At 43.1% G+C, this 15,546-nt stretch overlaps 1 protein-coding gene across 2 annotated transcripts in view; it reads left to right on the forward strand.

The window, feature by feature from the left end:
• Positions 1-15,504, forward strand: part of rgs7a (regulator of G protein signaling 7a) — a 65,886-nt gene extending 50,382 nt beyond the window's left edge. For both annotated transcript variants that reach the window (XM_054799383.1, XM_054799384.1), the window contains 10 exons: positions 815-896; positions 2,299-2,373; positions 2,492-2,590; positions 2,683-2,744; positions 4,028-4,138; positions 4,659-4,784; positions 7,987-8,173; positions 9,938-10,027; positions 13,571-13,607; positions 14,626-15,504. In XM_054799383.1, coding sequence (XP_054655358.1) covers positions 815-896; positions 2,299-2,373; positions 2,492-2,590; positions 2,683-2,744; positions 4,028-4,138; positions 4,659-4,784; positions 7,987-8,173; positions 9,938-10,027; positions 13,571-13,591 — 853 coding nt within the window. In that variant the 3' untranslated portion in view covers positions 13,592-13,607; positions 14,626-15,504. The remainder of the gene's footprint in view (positions 1-814; positions 897-2,298; positions 2,374-2,491; positions 2,591-2,682; positions 2,745-4,027; positions 4,139-4,658; positions 4,785-7,986; positions 8,174-9,937; positions 10,028-13,570; positions 13,608-14,625) is intronic.
• Positions 15,505-15,546: the final 42 nt, after the last annotated feature.

Genomic DNA, 15,546 nt, shown 5'->3' on the forward strand with positions numbered 1-15,546 from the left:
CTTCTAAACGTCTGTCTGGCTTGTGACAAAAAAAACACAAAAACAAAAAAAGTTTTTCTTTTCATGTTTTTTGCACTCGTCCATAAAAAGGACACGTACGTGCGTGCGTCATGTCCAGTTATGGAAATTAGGCAATAGCGTCATCAAGCACCCCCACAACCCACCGCCACAAATAGACTGGAGTCCTACGGAAGCTGATAAAAATGGTGGCGTGCCATATTTGTTTAAAAGTACACTGGCTGCTTCCTGGTTAAAAAGATGAAAATATAATCATTTATCTGCATTTTTTATTCACATTTGCATCAGAGGAGTTCTTCCTGGGAACACATGTCAACCCTACGCAAAGGTTTGGGGGAGATTGGCTTTGTAGTTTTTGTCGTCACAGTCCTGCTAACAAACAAACCAAGAAATGGCGATTCCAAAATCTGTCTTTGTGATTGTCAGAACGGAGGGCGTCCAGCAATTAGTGGTCCTTTTTCTTCACATTACGTGGTTTATTACAAGAAAAAAAAGGAAATGATGCTTTTTCATTCCCAATGTGACACACAAGGGCCACTATCCTGTCAACCAATCAGTGGACTGCAGCATCACTGGCAATGTCACTCCGCCCTCGTGCAAATGTGGTTGCCCCCCAAATAGTGTGCATGAATCACTTTTTACAACAGCTTTTGTATTGTAGCCTAATGAACTGAGCTGCACCGCTTGGTGGAACTTAAATGAGGCATCAAGTGAGTCCAACTTCCTGGTAATAAGCCAAACCGAACAATAATAATAATAATAATAATAATAATAATGTCTTATTTTTCCTCCTCAGAGTGGATAAAAAAAGGGACAAAATTGAGAGGAAAATTCTCGACAGTCAGGAAAGAGCTTTCTGGGACGTGCACAGACCAGTGGTGAGTGTATCGTTGTCGTCTACATTATCTTTGCTCGTCGTGTTGTCATCGCTGATGCTACGTTGGCTGCACTGTGCTAAGGTGTTTAGGTCGTAGATACACACCAAGTACCCAGCGATGACACATGAATGGCTGTGATGGGTACCTTCCCTCCCCCACATACATCCAGTACATAAAATACCACATCAATATCTGTCACTACCCATCAGCACCGCAGTGATCTTTAACCACAAGCTCGCTTAGCATTAGCCTTTAGCTTCGCCCCCGGCGCCATTCTCAAATAGCATCAGCGCCTGGCTTAAATAGCAAATAACACATTCAATTTATGCATCCTTGGGGCAACATAATCAATATTAATTCAGATTTCACAGTGACGCTGTCACACAGAGCTGCTTAACCCTGAGATTTCAACCACTCGCCCACAGTCTCTTGCATCGGCACATTCGGTGTTTAATTAAGCGCCATCAGACACAAGTCTAGAAATCCCTCCACATCGACGCAAATTTGGCAAATACGGAGAATGTGCAGGGCCATCATCCTCGCAGGGTGCATCCCGGGGGCCATTTTCAGCTTGTTTTTTTTATTGGCCCTCGGCTTATTCTAAAAATACAGTTAATTTGTTATTAATGAGATGTATTATTAGATATTACACTAATTTGCTTTGCCACCTCCAACGCCGAGCTCGGATGTGGATGTTTGTTGAGACAGCTTAGCATACATCGACCTACACGGGATTGCTTTTGACCTCCTTCATGCACAAACAATTTTAATGACTTTGGACTTGGACTTGACTTGACAATATCATCAAAGACTTGCAACTGGACTTGGACTCCATAAATACTTGAGCTTTTCAGTGAACGTGTTGAGTAAACCGTGTCCCCATTCAAGGTACTTAACTAACGTGGTCGTTATGATGTCATTTCCAGGAAGACAACGTACTTTTCTTTAGCATCTGCCTGATTGACCGCATCTATTAACGTCCAGTCAGGTTTAGGAACAAACAACGAATGTGCAGATTGCATTTCTGTGCACTGACTAAATCCTGAATGCTGCGTCAGCACTCTTTTTCTTGTCACACTGGTCTTATTTTATTGAAAAAATAAAACAATTCTAAATGCATTGACTGTACTTGTCAATCATAATAGAATGTTGCATTGTTAAAATGGCATTTTTTTGGGAGACACTAAACAGTGCTCTTGTCTTGACTTGATACTTGACTTGGACTCGCACGTCTTTACTTGCGACCGGAGATGAAAGCCTCAACGCTTGCAAAACACTGACTTGCTCCCACCTCTGAAGTTCCTCCCAAACCTTCAGTGTTTTTTTCCTGTGTGCGGCCTTTGCCGGATGCTGAAATGCTGAAAATTGAATGAAATCAATTTCTTCTCCCTCTCTCACCAAGCCTGGATGCGTGAATACAACAGAAGTCGACATCAAGAAGTCCTCCAGAATGAAAAATCCACACAAAACCCGAAAGGTGCATAACAGATTGTCTTGCCTTGAAAAGTCGGGGGCAGAGAGTGGTAGAACACACCCAGCATTCAATACTGCTCCACCAACGATTACTGATTTATTCTGCGTTTGTCTTGCCTTAGTCTGTGTACGGCCTGCAGAATGATATCCGTGCACACAGCCCGACCCACACTCCCGCCCCGGAGGCCAAGCAGCCGACAGAGGAGGAGCTGCAGGAGCAGGTTCACTCATGTCGCGCTTGTGGATAAGCATAATGTGACTGACGCAAGCTAACCGTCACCTGTTGCTGTGGACTTTTCTTTTTTGTTTTCAGATCACGTTCTGGCAGTTGCAATTAGACCGGCATCGACTGAAAATGTCCAAAGTGGCGGAGAGGTGAGCAGTTCCCACACGCTACACACTAAGGAAGTCTGTCTGCCCATCGACACGCGTCTGTTCCGTAAACAAATGCAGTGCAGCCCAGCGTTTGGCTAGCAGAAGTCATGGCTAGCTACAGTGCCAAGGAGAAGTCAGAGCTTGAAAACCCCAAAGATAGTGGATAAGACGAAAGCAGTGTGCCTTTTAAAATACTTAAAGCTAAGCAGTTTTATGCTGTGCACGTGATTGTGGCCTAGCATAAACCCCCACGCTTTAGCCATCGATGCGTTTAAGCCTTAAAACGGGCTAACGTGTTGCGGTATTTAGAGCAAGCAGTGTGACCTTGAGGAGCGCTGGAGCCGAGGCGATGGCGTCAAGAGCGGTGCGTAACGAGTCGATTGGTCGTCTCTGCTGAATGAAGACATGCTTTGAGGAGAGAGTTATCTAACCTTGTGAGCGCTCCAGCAGGGTCATCCCCCTTTGTCAGACTCTACCTTGGATTTCAATTTGAAGTATTGATCCGACTCGCCGGCCAGTTTGTTAGACACACGTGTAATTTAATGGCGTCCGTTGTCTGCTTGAATTACGCTGGTTGTTTTGTGATGGGGTGCGAGTGGGTTCAACATTTTGACCTCATTTACGCTCACATGAGTGGTGAAGACATTTAAACACTCTGGCAGTCCTGGTGTACCTGCACAGGGTAGATGTTCACATTCTCCACTCTCATGCAAAAGCGCAAGAAGAAGTCAGCCGATGTTCATTCAACCGTAAATTTCTGCGTTGTGTTCTTCTAGTTCAAGTTAGGCATATTGTACTGAGCAGCCATGCTACACACCGCTACACCGCTACACTGCTACACACTGGTTCTGGGGTCGTTGTCGCGCGTCTTCTTTTTGCCATCAACACTGCTTTTCTGTGGTGGAATCCCCCCGCAAAAGACACAAAAACACAAAAAAACCCCACAAAAAAGACCAAAAAAGAACACATACAATTTTGACATGGTGTTCTTCCGGTGAACTTATTGTCGAGTCAGCCATATTGTACTGAGCAGCCAGGACAGAGACTTCTGGATCAATGATTGCCGTGGACATATTTTTCCTCTTTGCTGTCACCCGTGTTCCTCTGTGGTGGAATCCCCCCCAGAAACTGACAAAAAAAGCCCAAGAAAAAGTCAAACTTTACAGTCAAACACACTCCTTCCGCCATATTTTTTTCCCCAAAAACTCAGCTTCCACTGTGCTTTGTTTTTTTTGTTGGTTACGTCTTCACGTCTTCACATATTTGATTGTGTCTCATCTTAGTTTGCTGGCTTACACGGAGCAGTACATCGAATACGACCCCTTCCTCACGCCCCCCGATCCGTCCAATCCCTGGATCACAGACGACACTACGCTGTGGGAGCTGGAAGCAAGGTGGGCACAGAGGCTGTGTCTTTTTGTGGGTCAAAAAGATCAAAAGCATAGCATGTGAGGCCATTCGAGCCAATCAGAAGCCTAAAGAAAGTCCTTTCCGGAAAAGGCACGCCAACAACAGTGGCAGGTTGTGTAAAAGGGGACTCGTACGCATGGCTTGGTAGTCAAGTGGAGCTAATAAACAAAAATGGCCCTACTGTGACACCAAGCAAAGCCACGTTTGATTCAGGAGCCTCCGATCAATATCAGAGGACATGCGGCCATTGAACACAATTAGCTGGGTTTCTGTCAGCTCACAAAGCGCAATTGCATTACCATCCTGATAATCACATGACTGCAAAGTTCAGTGGGGAAAATGCTAGTTCTGTTGTGTTGTTACAGAGATGGGATACAAAACAAGGTGTTGCACGGTGATCGTGATTGCTACACTCTTGTTTCATGACTGATTACGACACTCCTGCTGTGTGTGAAGGGGAAATGATGAGTATGTGTCTCACCCCCCACCCCCCACCCCCACCAGTAAGGAGCCCGGCCAGCAGAGGGTAAAGAGGTGGGCTTTCGGCATCGACGAGGTTCTCAAAGATCCCGTCGGGAGAGAACAGTTCCTCAAGTTCCTCGAGTCTGAGTTCAGCTCTGAGAATCTCAGGTGAGAAATCAACAACCAAAACACTTTGCTTTTGCTTTTGCTTTTGCTGCCGTGGTTTTTATATGATTGAGGCTTAACTTGAGCTTAAGAGGCCGCAAAGCCATAAACCAAGAAGCTGCTGTTTATTTTAGAACTTTTTTTCCCACACAATTGGAATTTGAAAAGAAATCTTAAAATCTTTGTGTTGGCCATGTCTTGAACGTTCCTCAAGGGATCCTGTGTGACCAGTGTCAGAGCATTGCCACCTGTAAGTCAGACTCGTTTCCAGTGAGGGTTGGACTCCGCCAGGGCTGCCCTTTGTCACCAATTGTGTTCATTACTTTAATGGGCAGAACTTGAAGGGTGTTGAGCTGAAGGCTGCAGGTTTGGGTCTCTGCTTTTTGCCAATGATGTGGTTCTTCAACTCCCACTGGATCGGTTCGCAGCCGAGTGTGAAGCGGCCGGGATGCGAATCAGCACCTCCGAGTCCATGGTTCTCACTCGGAAAAGGGTGGAGTGCCATCTCCAGGTTGGGGATGCCATCCTGCCCCAAGTGGAGGAGTTTAAGTACCCTGGGGTCTTCACGAGTGAGGGAAGGATGAGCGCGAGGTGGACAGGCGGATTGGTGCGGCGTGTGCAGTGATGTACTGTAGACTCTGCATCGGTCTGTTGTGGTGAAGAGGGAGCTGAGTCGAAACGCAAAGCTCTCAATTTACCTGTCGATCTACGTTCCTACCCTCACCTATGGTCATGAGCTTTGGGTGGTGACCGTATGGACAAGATCACGGGTACAAGCAGGCGAAATGAGTTTTGTCCGTAGGGTGGCTGGGCTCTCCCTTAGAGATCAGGAGAGAAGCACCGTCATCCGGGAGAAACTCGGAATAGAACCGCTGCTCCTCCGCATTCAGAGGAGCCAGATGAGGTGTCTCGGGCATCTGGTCAGGATGCCTCCCCGGGGAGGTGTTCAGGGCACGTCTGACTCACGTCCGGAAGATCCAGCACACGTTGGCGAGCCTATGTCGATGTAGCGAGGGACGATTGTACCGTCAGATTTGTTGAGGTTTTGCGTGAAGTTTTTATGCAAAGTTAGCGTCATATTTTTACCACAGATCAAATTTGGACTTTGGACATTTAATTGTATAAAAAACATCTGATTGGTTACATACAGCAGGGTGGAGCTTATGAGACTCTTTCACGGGGACAAGCCTCTCGGTCCCACATGGATTCCACAGTGGAAGCGAGAGAATGTGATTAATATGCCCGGGCACACGGAAAACACTGTGGAGGATTTAATTCACACTTGGCACCACCCCTGCTGCTTGTGCACAGCTTTCAGAGATCCATGCATAACATCAGAGGAATCCCTGTCAAAAAACCTTTACTTGCTTTGTTTGCACAGACAAGACAGTCATGGCTGCATAAATATGTGATGGAAGAAGTCATACAGGAAGGCGAGCAACAATGTTTGTGCATGCAGTCTTTTTGCTAATAGGCACAACAGCAGCTGTGCAGGTGGCTGAGAGTCCTCTGCTAATTGGTTTATTCATGGCAACATGAATACTGCACAAGTTTTAAAGATGAACGCCAACACCTACTTATGAATAAAGCATGGATGTGTCACAAGGGCTCCTACATATCCAGTACGTGCCTTAATATCCTGTGCGAGTAGCTCCCCTTATGGGACATACCGTTACAACTACTGTAAGTAGGAGCATTCGCTACGTTTCAGTCCTTTTGGATTTAATTATAAAGTCACTGATTGGCTGGGAGAAAACACGTGAAGACCATTAACCAAATATACTGCAGTTCCTCTCCATATGACATACTGTACTGTATGGCCGCAGTTTTTAAAGAGTCGGGCGGCAAAAGACTTCAAGGGAGGTGCAGCAGCCTGAGAAAAACAAATAAATGCAACTTATTTTAAACCCACTAAGCTAATAACCCTAAGCTGAGATATGATTAAACGCCCATCGTGATCGAGTACACCAGCGGCGTCCCTAGCGTGGCCCGTGGGCCATTTGCCACCCGCGGCACATTCTAAAAATAGAATTTAACAAGAAAACTGGAAAAAACAAAAGAACAACAGCAAAAATGGAAAACTCAGCAGTAACTTTTACAAGAAGAAAGTGAAAGTGAAAACGAGAAAGAATAACGAGAAAAAGTCCTAATTTTAGGAGAAATCATTTTAGTAGCATAAATCATAATTTTTTTATTATGAGAAACGAACAATAAATGGATTTTTGGAATACAATTTTTTGAAAATTAGTTTGTGGAAAAAGTTATAATGTTATGAGAATAAAGTCCAAATATTATGGGAATAAAGTCATAATTTACAAGAAGAAAGTTGGGACAAAAAAAACAGCAGAAATGGAAAAAAACCTGTCGTAATTTCATGGGAATAAAGCAAAATGTTCAAAGAAAAAGTTGTATCCTAATGAGAAAAAGCCACAACTTTAAATGAATAAACTTGTAATATTATGAGGATCAGTATTTTAGTAGCATACACTTGAAATATTAAAGAAAAAATACCTTTTTTTTTAAGTCGTAATATGAGAAACAAACAAAACAAAATAAAGTTGTACATTTTGGAAAGTTAGGTTGCTACATTAGAACACAGTACATGAGTGGAGCATCGTGTGGAGCAATGCAAGAAAATTCAATTAGTACATGTATATTATATTTATTTTTATAGGGTTTTTTAATATACTTTTTCTTAAAAATAACGGGAAATCTTGTCGTGTCTCGGAGACCCAATCTCATGTGTCGCCCCGTCTCGTGACACCCCCAGTTGATACTAATAATAGACTTTTTCACTTGTACAAAACCAAGATGCAGTTTTTTCTCGAAACATAAATACCGTCTTAGCATCGCTACATGTGTTGCTTTAGAAAATGTCAAAGTGGCCCTCGCACACTTTCGTTTTTGGGGATGTGGTCTTCGCTGGACAAAGTTTGGACACCCCCGGAGTAAAAAAAAAGTCTGAGATGGGGAGAAAAATCCACAAAATCAGTTTTTCGGTGTTGAGGGGAGGTCCCAGCTGTATTATGTTCTCTCAGAGCAGCATCACTGCGCCACACTTTGCACACCCCTGACATGCCGTACATCTTATCACAGCCGCGATGCTTCTTGTGTCTTGTGGGTTAAAAGGTTAGTTCAGGTCGTTGCTTCTTCAACACAATTAACTGTCCGGTGCTGCACAATGTTCCTGTCGTCTTCTCGCAAGGTTCTGGCTAGCGGTACAAGAACTAAAGAAACGTCCCATCAGAGAAGTTCCCAGTCGCGTTCAGGAGATCTGGCAGGAGTTTTTGGCTCCGGGCGCTCCCAGTGCCATCAACGTGGACTCCAAGAGCTACGACAAAACCACCCAGAATGTCAAAGACCCCGGACGCTATGCCTTTGAAGACGCACAGGTGTGTGACTGAATAGCCAAGTATATTCTTCTTCTGCACGTGTGCTTCAGCAGCTTTAGGACCGTAAATGCGCTTCTCCGGGTGCATGGCCTCCAAAAGCAACCTCAAAGCAGCTGTCTGGCATTTGAGTTAGCAAAGCATTGGCATTAACAGCTGCAGCTGTGGGCAACCTGTAGTTATTTTGTATTAACTCAACAAGATGGCAGGAGCTGTAACATGAACTGTCATGACTATCATGCGCAACCAGCAGCTTTATCTACTCTATCTCTGCATGCACTGTAAAGACTGCTTACTCAGCCGTCGGTGTGAAACTCATGCATGTTACACTCACCGTACTTTGCGGTACAATGAAGTCATCAGCACTGCCCATGCTGGATGAGCAGCTTGTTCCTTACCAATATTACAACATTGGCTCTGCTGTTGCTAAGTTGTGCAATATACTTCTTAATTATTGTGCATGTTGTCAAAGAGTTGATCCTTTCCGCTTTCTCATGCACTCCAAATCATTATGAAAGCTTTTTAAAAATGACTCACAAGTTTTCTCTACATTATCGGCTGCTTCCAACACGCCGTCCTCTTTGCGGTTTCGGCTAAATAAACGGCCCACATAATCAGAGCACAATGTTTCTGTAGATCAGGAGCGTCCGAAGTGCGGCCCGGAGACATTTGTGGCTCATGTCTGTTTTTCTTATTGGCCTCCGGCACATTCTAAAAATAGAATTCAACAAGAAGTTTAATTTTTAAAAAAAGCCAAAATGGAAAAATCAGCAATCATTTTACAAGAATAAAGTCAAAATAATACAAGAAATAGTCGTGAATAAAAGAATAACGTAATAGGAGGAAAATCACATCATTTTAGTAGCAAAAAGTTCAAATATTAACAAAAAAAGACCGTTTTTCAAAAGTTGCAGTATTATCAGAAACAAAGAAAGCAGTGGATACAATGGATGCTGCAATTCTAGTGTTACGAGAATAAAGTCAAAATACTTTGGGAATAAAGTCCTAATTACGAGAAGAAAGTTCACGAGAAAAAAGTTGAAACAGTTGGCAAATTAAAAAAAAAACAAACAGCAGAAATTGAAAAAATCGGCTGTAATTTTATGAGAAGAAAGTCACAAGATTAAGAAATAAAAGTTGTATTCCAACGAGAAAAGAAGTGCAACGTTATGAGAATACACTTGTGATATTATAAGGAAAATGAATGAATTTTAGTAGCATACAAGAAAAATTACTTTATTTCTGAAAAGTTGTAATATGAGAACCAAAACAAATAAAATGGTAATTTTTGAAAAATTAGGCTCAGGAAAAAGTTATAATATGAGAATAAAGTCATAAGATCAGATATGCCTTCATTGCTCCCACAAGGAGAAGAATTTAATTATTTAAGAAGAAGCTTGAAATATTTAGAAAATGCAAGAAAAAACAACATAAAAAAGGGGAAAAAGAGCAGTAATAATACGCTTTTTCACGTACATCACAAAGCTGAGATGCAGTTTTTTCTTCAAATGTACTGCGTATAACTTCTTAGCAGATCTACACGCGTTGCCTTACAAAATATCAAAGGGACCCTTGCATCCTTTCATTTGCCGCTGGAAACAGTTTGGACCCCCCCCGCTGTAGATAAGCAACCGCAGCATCTTTTATCCCTGCCAACAAACGAGTGGCGCTCGGTAGAACGAAGCAAGCGTTTAAATAATTTGATTTTAACCGCCATGCGGCGCCCGTGTCTGATGCTGTTTTTTATGCATAACTGTCATGTTACAGGAACACATCTATAAACTGATGAAGAGTGATTCTTACAGCCGCTTCATTCGTTCCAGTGCCTATCAAGAGCTATTGCAGGCCAAGAAAAAGGTACCAACAAAACAAGTCTTTCCACAATACGTGTGTGAGGGTTATTGTGCTGCATTGTTGTGGCGGTGTGCCGCATTCTCCTGGTACACGCCGTCACGCTTCTGCAAAGTGTGTTAGATCACACTTTAAGCCCGCGACCGCTAATCCCTTCGCACGCAGAGCCAGCGTGGACATGGGGGTGCTGTCGCTTGCACCTGCAGTGGCACAAGGTCAGAGCGCGCTGCACTGTGGTCGCCTCGCTGTGTGCGCTGAATAGCAGATTTACACTTTAAAAAGCCGACAACAACAAACGAACCAGCCGCTGCAAAGCAAAATTGAGCGTTTTGACCGTATGTGCGCGCACAGCAAAACTGATGAACCTATTTCCCAAAAGGAGGGGTGTGGCAAGGGTCACATTTTGGTGCAGACTCAGGACTTTTATGACGTCATCATGGAGAAGAGTCAAATGCGAAGAACATGGCAGCACCTGTAGGAGCCTGCTGTTCAATCTACGACCCTCTTGTGGATTATTATCAACTTATTTTAATATCAGTGCGGTAATGATAACATCGTCCTGTATTTACATTAGCTGATTGAGGCAGAATCAAGTGCACTACCTGGCTGCGACCAGCAGAGGCGCTGTTGCTTCAGGCTCAACATCGTCAGCTGTGGGAGGTTGAGCTACCGGTCGCTGCTGGGTAGGCGTGGGGGGGCAGTCTGGGATCGACAGCTTGTACACTGGAGATTTGAGACACAGGCCGATACAGTCTGATATTGTTCATTTTGATTTAAATTTACCCAACAGTGATAAGTGGATTTCCGTGAAGTAGGATTAAATATTAATAAGTGGAATATTTTCATAGTTAGAGCACAGAACATCTGTTTATGACTTTCTAAATGCGTGCCTTAACTTTACTAGATATAAAATAACACAATAGCATAGCAAGCTAGCCAGCTAACTAGTTAGCCTCTCCAATGTACTTATTCTAAACTTAAGAAAGTGTTTCACGCGGAGTGGGGAAGAGGGACAAAGAAGACAAACGCTTACCACTTCCACACAGAATGTGAGGAGAGCCTTTTTTTCAGCCGGTCTCCATGCAGCGTGAAAGGTAATGTAATCTAACATGATGTTTCATAACATGACCGATACCTAGTGACCAGAATACCACGTATAACTTGTCTTTCACTATTTTTGGCTAATTACAGCATAGGCCACAGCCAATCACAAACCAGCGATCATTTGTCATTTTTTGAAAAAACACGATATTGTGAGGGTGTGATATTCCAACAGCGAGTGAAGACTGTACACACATTTTGTTCCCCTGTTATCACTGTGCCTTTTCCGGAAGTGCTTTCTTCATGCATCGGCTCTCTGGCTTACAATTGGAGGCTACAGTGCTACCTGCTGCTTCTGTAAATGCATTTTCATGCAGAAAGAGAACGTGTGGTGAATCAACACACTAAACACGAGCTCCGAGGATGGTTTGGATTCACCTGTCTTCTGGAACCAAAGCACAGCCGGGTGTTGTTTCTCTGTGGAATCCTATAAAGCACACGGATCCTGCCTTAATATCAGGAATAAACCTCACGCAGGTTCACACAGAGTTCAGACTGAGAGAGTACAAGTAGCTACTGTAGCGCTCTGTTTGAGCGTGCGCACAAATGCTATCTGAGCAGCATATCAAAATGCTAGAGGACGGCCGTGAAAGAGTTGCTGAAACGTTGCGAACCCACCAGGTCAAAGCAAAGGACGCGGCGCACAAAAGAGGCACCCACGTGCCGGTAATACCGATGAGGTGCACGGGGCGGATAAAAGCGGGGTATTAATAGAATGCTCTGTCAGGTGGTGCGGCATCAGGCTGCCATCACTGGATTAATAAGTCACAATGATGCTAATTAGCCTCTAAAGCTCCTCTGTGTTTCTACCCGTTATCCTGGCAAAGACGCGATTGGCTTTGGCAGGTTTGTAATTACATAAATGTGGCCTCCACTCTAATAGATGACGTTTCTCAATTACTCAACACTTCAAACAAACAAGCGCCTCTTCCCAAATTGATGCCCCCGCCACACAAAAAGGACGCTGACAACGTGTTGCTAACCAAAACAGCAGCCCCTACTGGCGCACGTAAATAGCCTGCAGTGACTGTAGCGAGGTGACAAGGTTTGTCTCACGATAGTAAATAAATAAATAAATGAATCACAAATGAAAATGATATATTGCCGTGTGCACGTGTAGGAGGCCGGAAATGCAACATGCGGAATTGTAAAAGAAACAGACACCCCCAAAAGACACCCCCACGCACTTTTTGTTATGAATTCAACCTTCATAACCACTAACTTCTATGTACTGTTTTTCATTTTGACAGTGTAATGACATGTTTACGCCAGCAGAGGGTGCGTCATGGTGCTGAGTGATTCAGTGGGGACACTGCAGCGGTTAGCTTTAGCCGTGCACCGCTGATTAATAAACGAGCTCAATCATGACAAGCCGCTAAATTTGGATCTCTCGCTATTGTTTCCCAGTCGTTGCTATTGGCTACACAGCGCTCCCTAGCCCGTGTAGCCTTTACTACTGGTCCAGATGCCCCTTGGTCTGGTGCCGGCAACACAGGCGTGTCTGCTTTCCTTGTCTTTCGCCTCCAAACAGGCAGGAAGAGGGTTCAGCGCATTGGTTTCAGCACCTAGAAACGGCGTGTGTGCGCAGAGAGTGCAGTTGAATACGTCGCAAAAGAAATGCTGCTCTGTAATACAGTTGAAAAGCCAGCATCAAGAAATGCTGCACATGTTTTATAGACAGTACAAATTGCCTGTAAGAAAATACATGTCATAAATGGCAATTCCACGCCTTCGCAGTCTGGAAGTGATATTAAGGAAATACTGCATTATGATGATACATTATTATTATTATTATATTATCATAACATTGGTGGTTGATTTGGTCTGAAACAGTGTTGACAATAACATCGTTTTGTGTCAGTTTGTGGGACAATAAGCATTTCAACACACCTGTATTGTTTTATGACCGGTTAAATACAAAAGATTTGTTTGTCCAGTCATATTTTTTCATTGTACTTTTATTAAAATTAGTGTTGAAATTTCGTCTCATTTCATTCTTGTGGACCCAATCCCATGCATCGCCTCGTCTCGTGGGTTCACGTATATTTTATGATGTTATTATAATTTAATCAGCATTTTTTTGTTTGTTTGCTTTATTGTGTACATTATTTAATATTATTATTGCACAGATAAATTCCTGTGCACATTCAGTATATTATTATTTATCAAGCACCAGCATTTATTTTCATGTGAAAACATTTGTGGTAGAATATACTGTATATTATTTACATTCATTTTACATATCTTTGTACATAAAAGGCCCCCCCTTCTACAGTATAAATGAGTCAATTACTAGCCTTGAGGAAATCTTGGCAAGTGTGACATCCTGCACTAAAAGTACTACACCATAAAAGTACATTATTTTGACAATATATTTAGGTGCTTAGGGTAGGTGTGTGTTATTCATGAAATACTTCACTCACTGTGTCTTTCTCCTTTCTGTCACAGAAGAGTAAGAACCTCTTCTGAAAGCTTCCCCTTCCAGGTAAGAAACACCCCATGCTAAAAAATAACAAGCATGTTTCTATACTGTAGATGTGTTTTTAAAAGGTGGGAATAGCAAGTAGGAGTCTGTCATCCCTTACAATGACTTGGCATCCACGTACAGTACACAGTATGTACATACAGTACACAGTATGTACATACAGTACATACTGTACACTGCAGTACTTACAGTATACAGTACATACAGTACTTATGACAGCATTTGCACTTGCTAGTTACTTTGTGTAAATCCTTCAACATGATCAATGTTATGTTTAACCATGGAATAAAAAACAAGTACTGCTTTTTCATAAAGGTTATAAACTCCCGGGCCGCATTGTTAGGCACAACCAGTCCCATCCAATGAGACCCACTCACCTCGCTCGTGGTCCCCTCGGCTTCCGTCACTGACTCGCGAGCCATGAAGAGCTTGGCTTTTGTCTGCAAATTCTATTTAACGTGTTCCCGCCTCGGTGTGTGCTTCATACAGTCTTTAGTGAGCGTTTGCATGAAAAGTCCCCAAAAAAAGAACTTGTGGGACGTCAAAGTCGACGAAAACGGCAACTTCCGCTTAGCTCCAAAACGACATTAGCTATTAGCATCTTTGACCCAAATAATTGTCTCCAGGCTTTTTCTACCGAGAGCCACATACTGAAAAATGAAATGGTCCATTTGGATATTTTGTTATGTTCCAAACAAGTTGAAAAAACAATGTAAAGACAAGAAAAAACAGCCTCATCTTTGTGCTGCGTGATAAAAGCGTATTATTAATAGCAGCAGTAACGTTTTTCTTGTTACATTGCCCCTTTGTGCTCTTTTGTCCATTTTTGCTGTACTTTTCTCGTTTAATTGCATTGTTAAAATGTACAATGTGCCAATAAAAACGATCCGTGCGCCGCAAATGGCCCCCTGGGCTGCACTTTGGACACCACGGCTATTATGCAATGGATCCTATGATGTCACATTAGGACAACCTTGCAACCTTGCACGTCCTCATTTTTTGTCTCTTCCCACCCCAGGAGAGAACCACCAGGATCCACGTGGTGGAGCAGTGATGTGCCATCATGCTAAAAAAATATTAAAAAAATAAGTCGATGCTATCTCTCTCTGGGACATGGAGAGCAGCCATCATCATCATCATCATCTCTCCATCATCATTGTCTAGCCACCCACTCTGGGGCCCAGCCGGGTGACAAGCCGGGCCGTCTGCTCGTCCGTTTGTCCACCGGCCATTGCACGTCCGCAGAGACAGAGACGCTCCTTCTCCTCTTCTTACAGCAACTGACATTACAGGATTACTTTCAAGGAAGAAAATATAAAATAAAATAAAATAAGCAGCATCGCTGGACTATGTGAGGACGCTCGAGAGGTCAAACGTCGTTCTTTCCTCCTCGACTGCTGGATGAGACCGTCATTCAGTTCCAGCTGTAACAAATGATGTCAGAGAGTACAATGAAATAAAACACACATAAAAATAAGCTTCAGATGAGCAGTCCTAGCCAGTATCGTTGCTTTACATGGCAATGAGGTCACAGAAACTTCTTTTGTCACGCTATGGGAAAGTGTTGTGCAGAATGAATATACAAAAAATATATATATATATCTACACCTATATTACTATGATTGTTTAGTGTGCATTTACTTTTTTGGCTTTGCGTTATTTTTTATTGCACTACAATAATCAAATCAGCACATTATTGGTTTCCATTGCACACAAGTAAGCAAAGTCACATCCCGACCTTTCAGGAGGATACTTGACTGTCTGCTGTACGATGTAAAACATACCTCTATGGTTTTTTTCTCTGCATTTATTTTTATACCATATTTAAGGACACTTTTACTTACCTGTATTATTAAAGTCGGCCCTCTGTCTGTTGCGGTGGCTTGTCATGACTGTGGAGATTGTCAGCCATCACTGAACACGCAGCACACACACCGAG

The sequence above is a fragment of the Dunckerocampus dactyliophorus genome, chromosome 14 (assembly GCF_027744805.1).
Source record: "Dunckerocampus dactyliophorus isolate RoL2022-P2 chromosome 14, RoL_Ddac_1.1, whole genome shotgun sequence".
NCBI lineage: Eukaryota > Metazoa > Chordata > Actinopteri > Syngnathiformes > Syngnathidae > Dunckerocampus > Dunckerocampus dactyliophorus.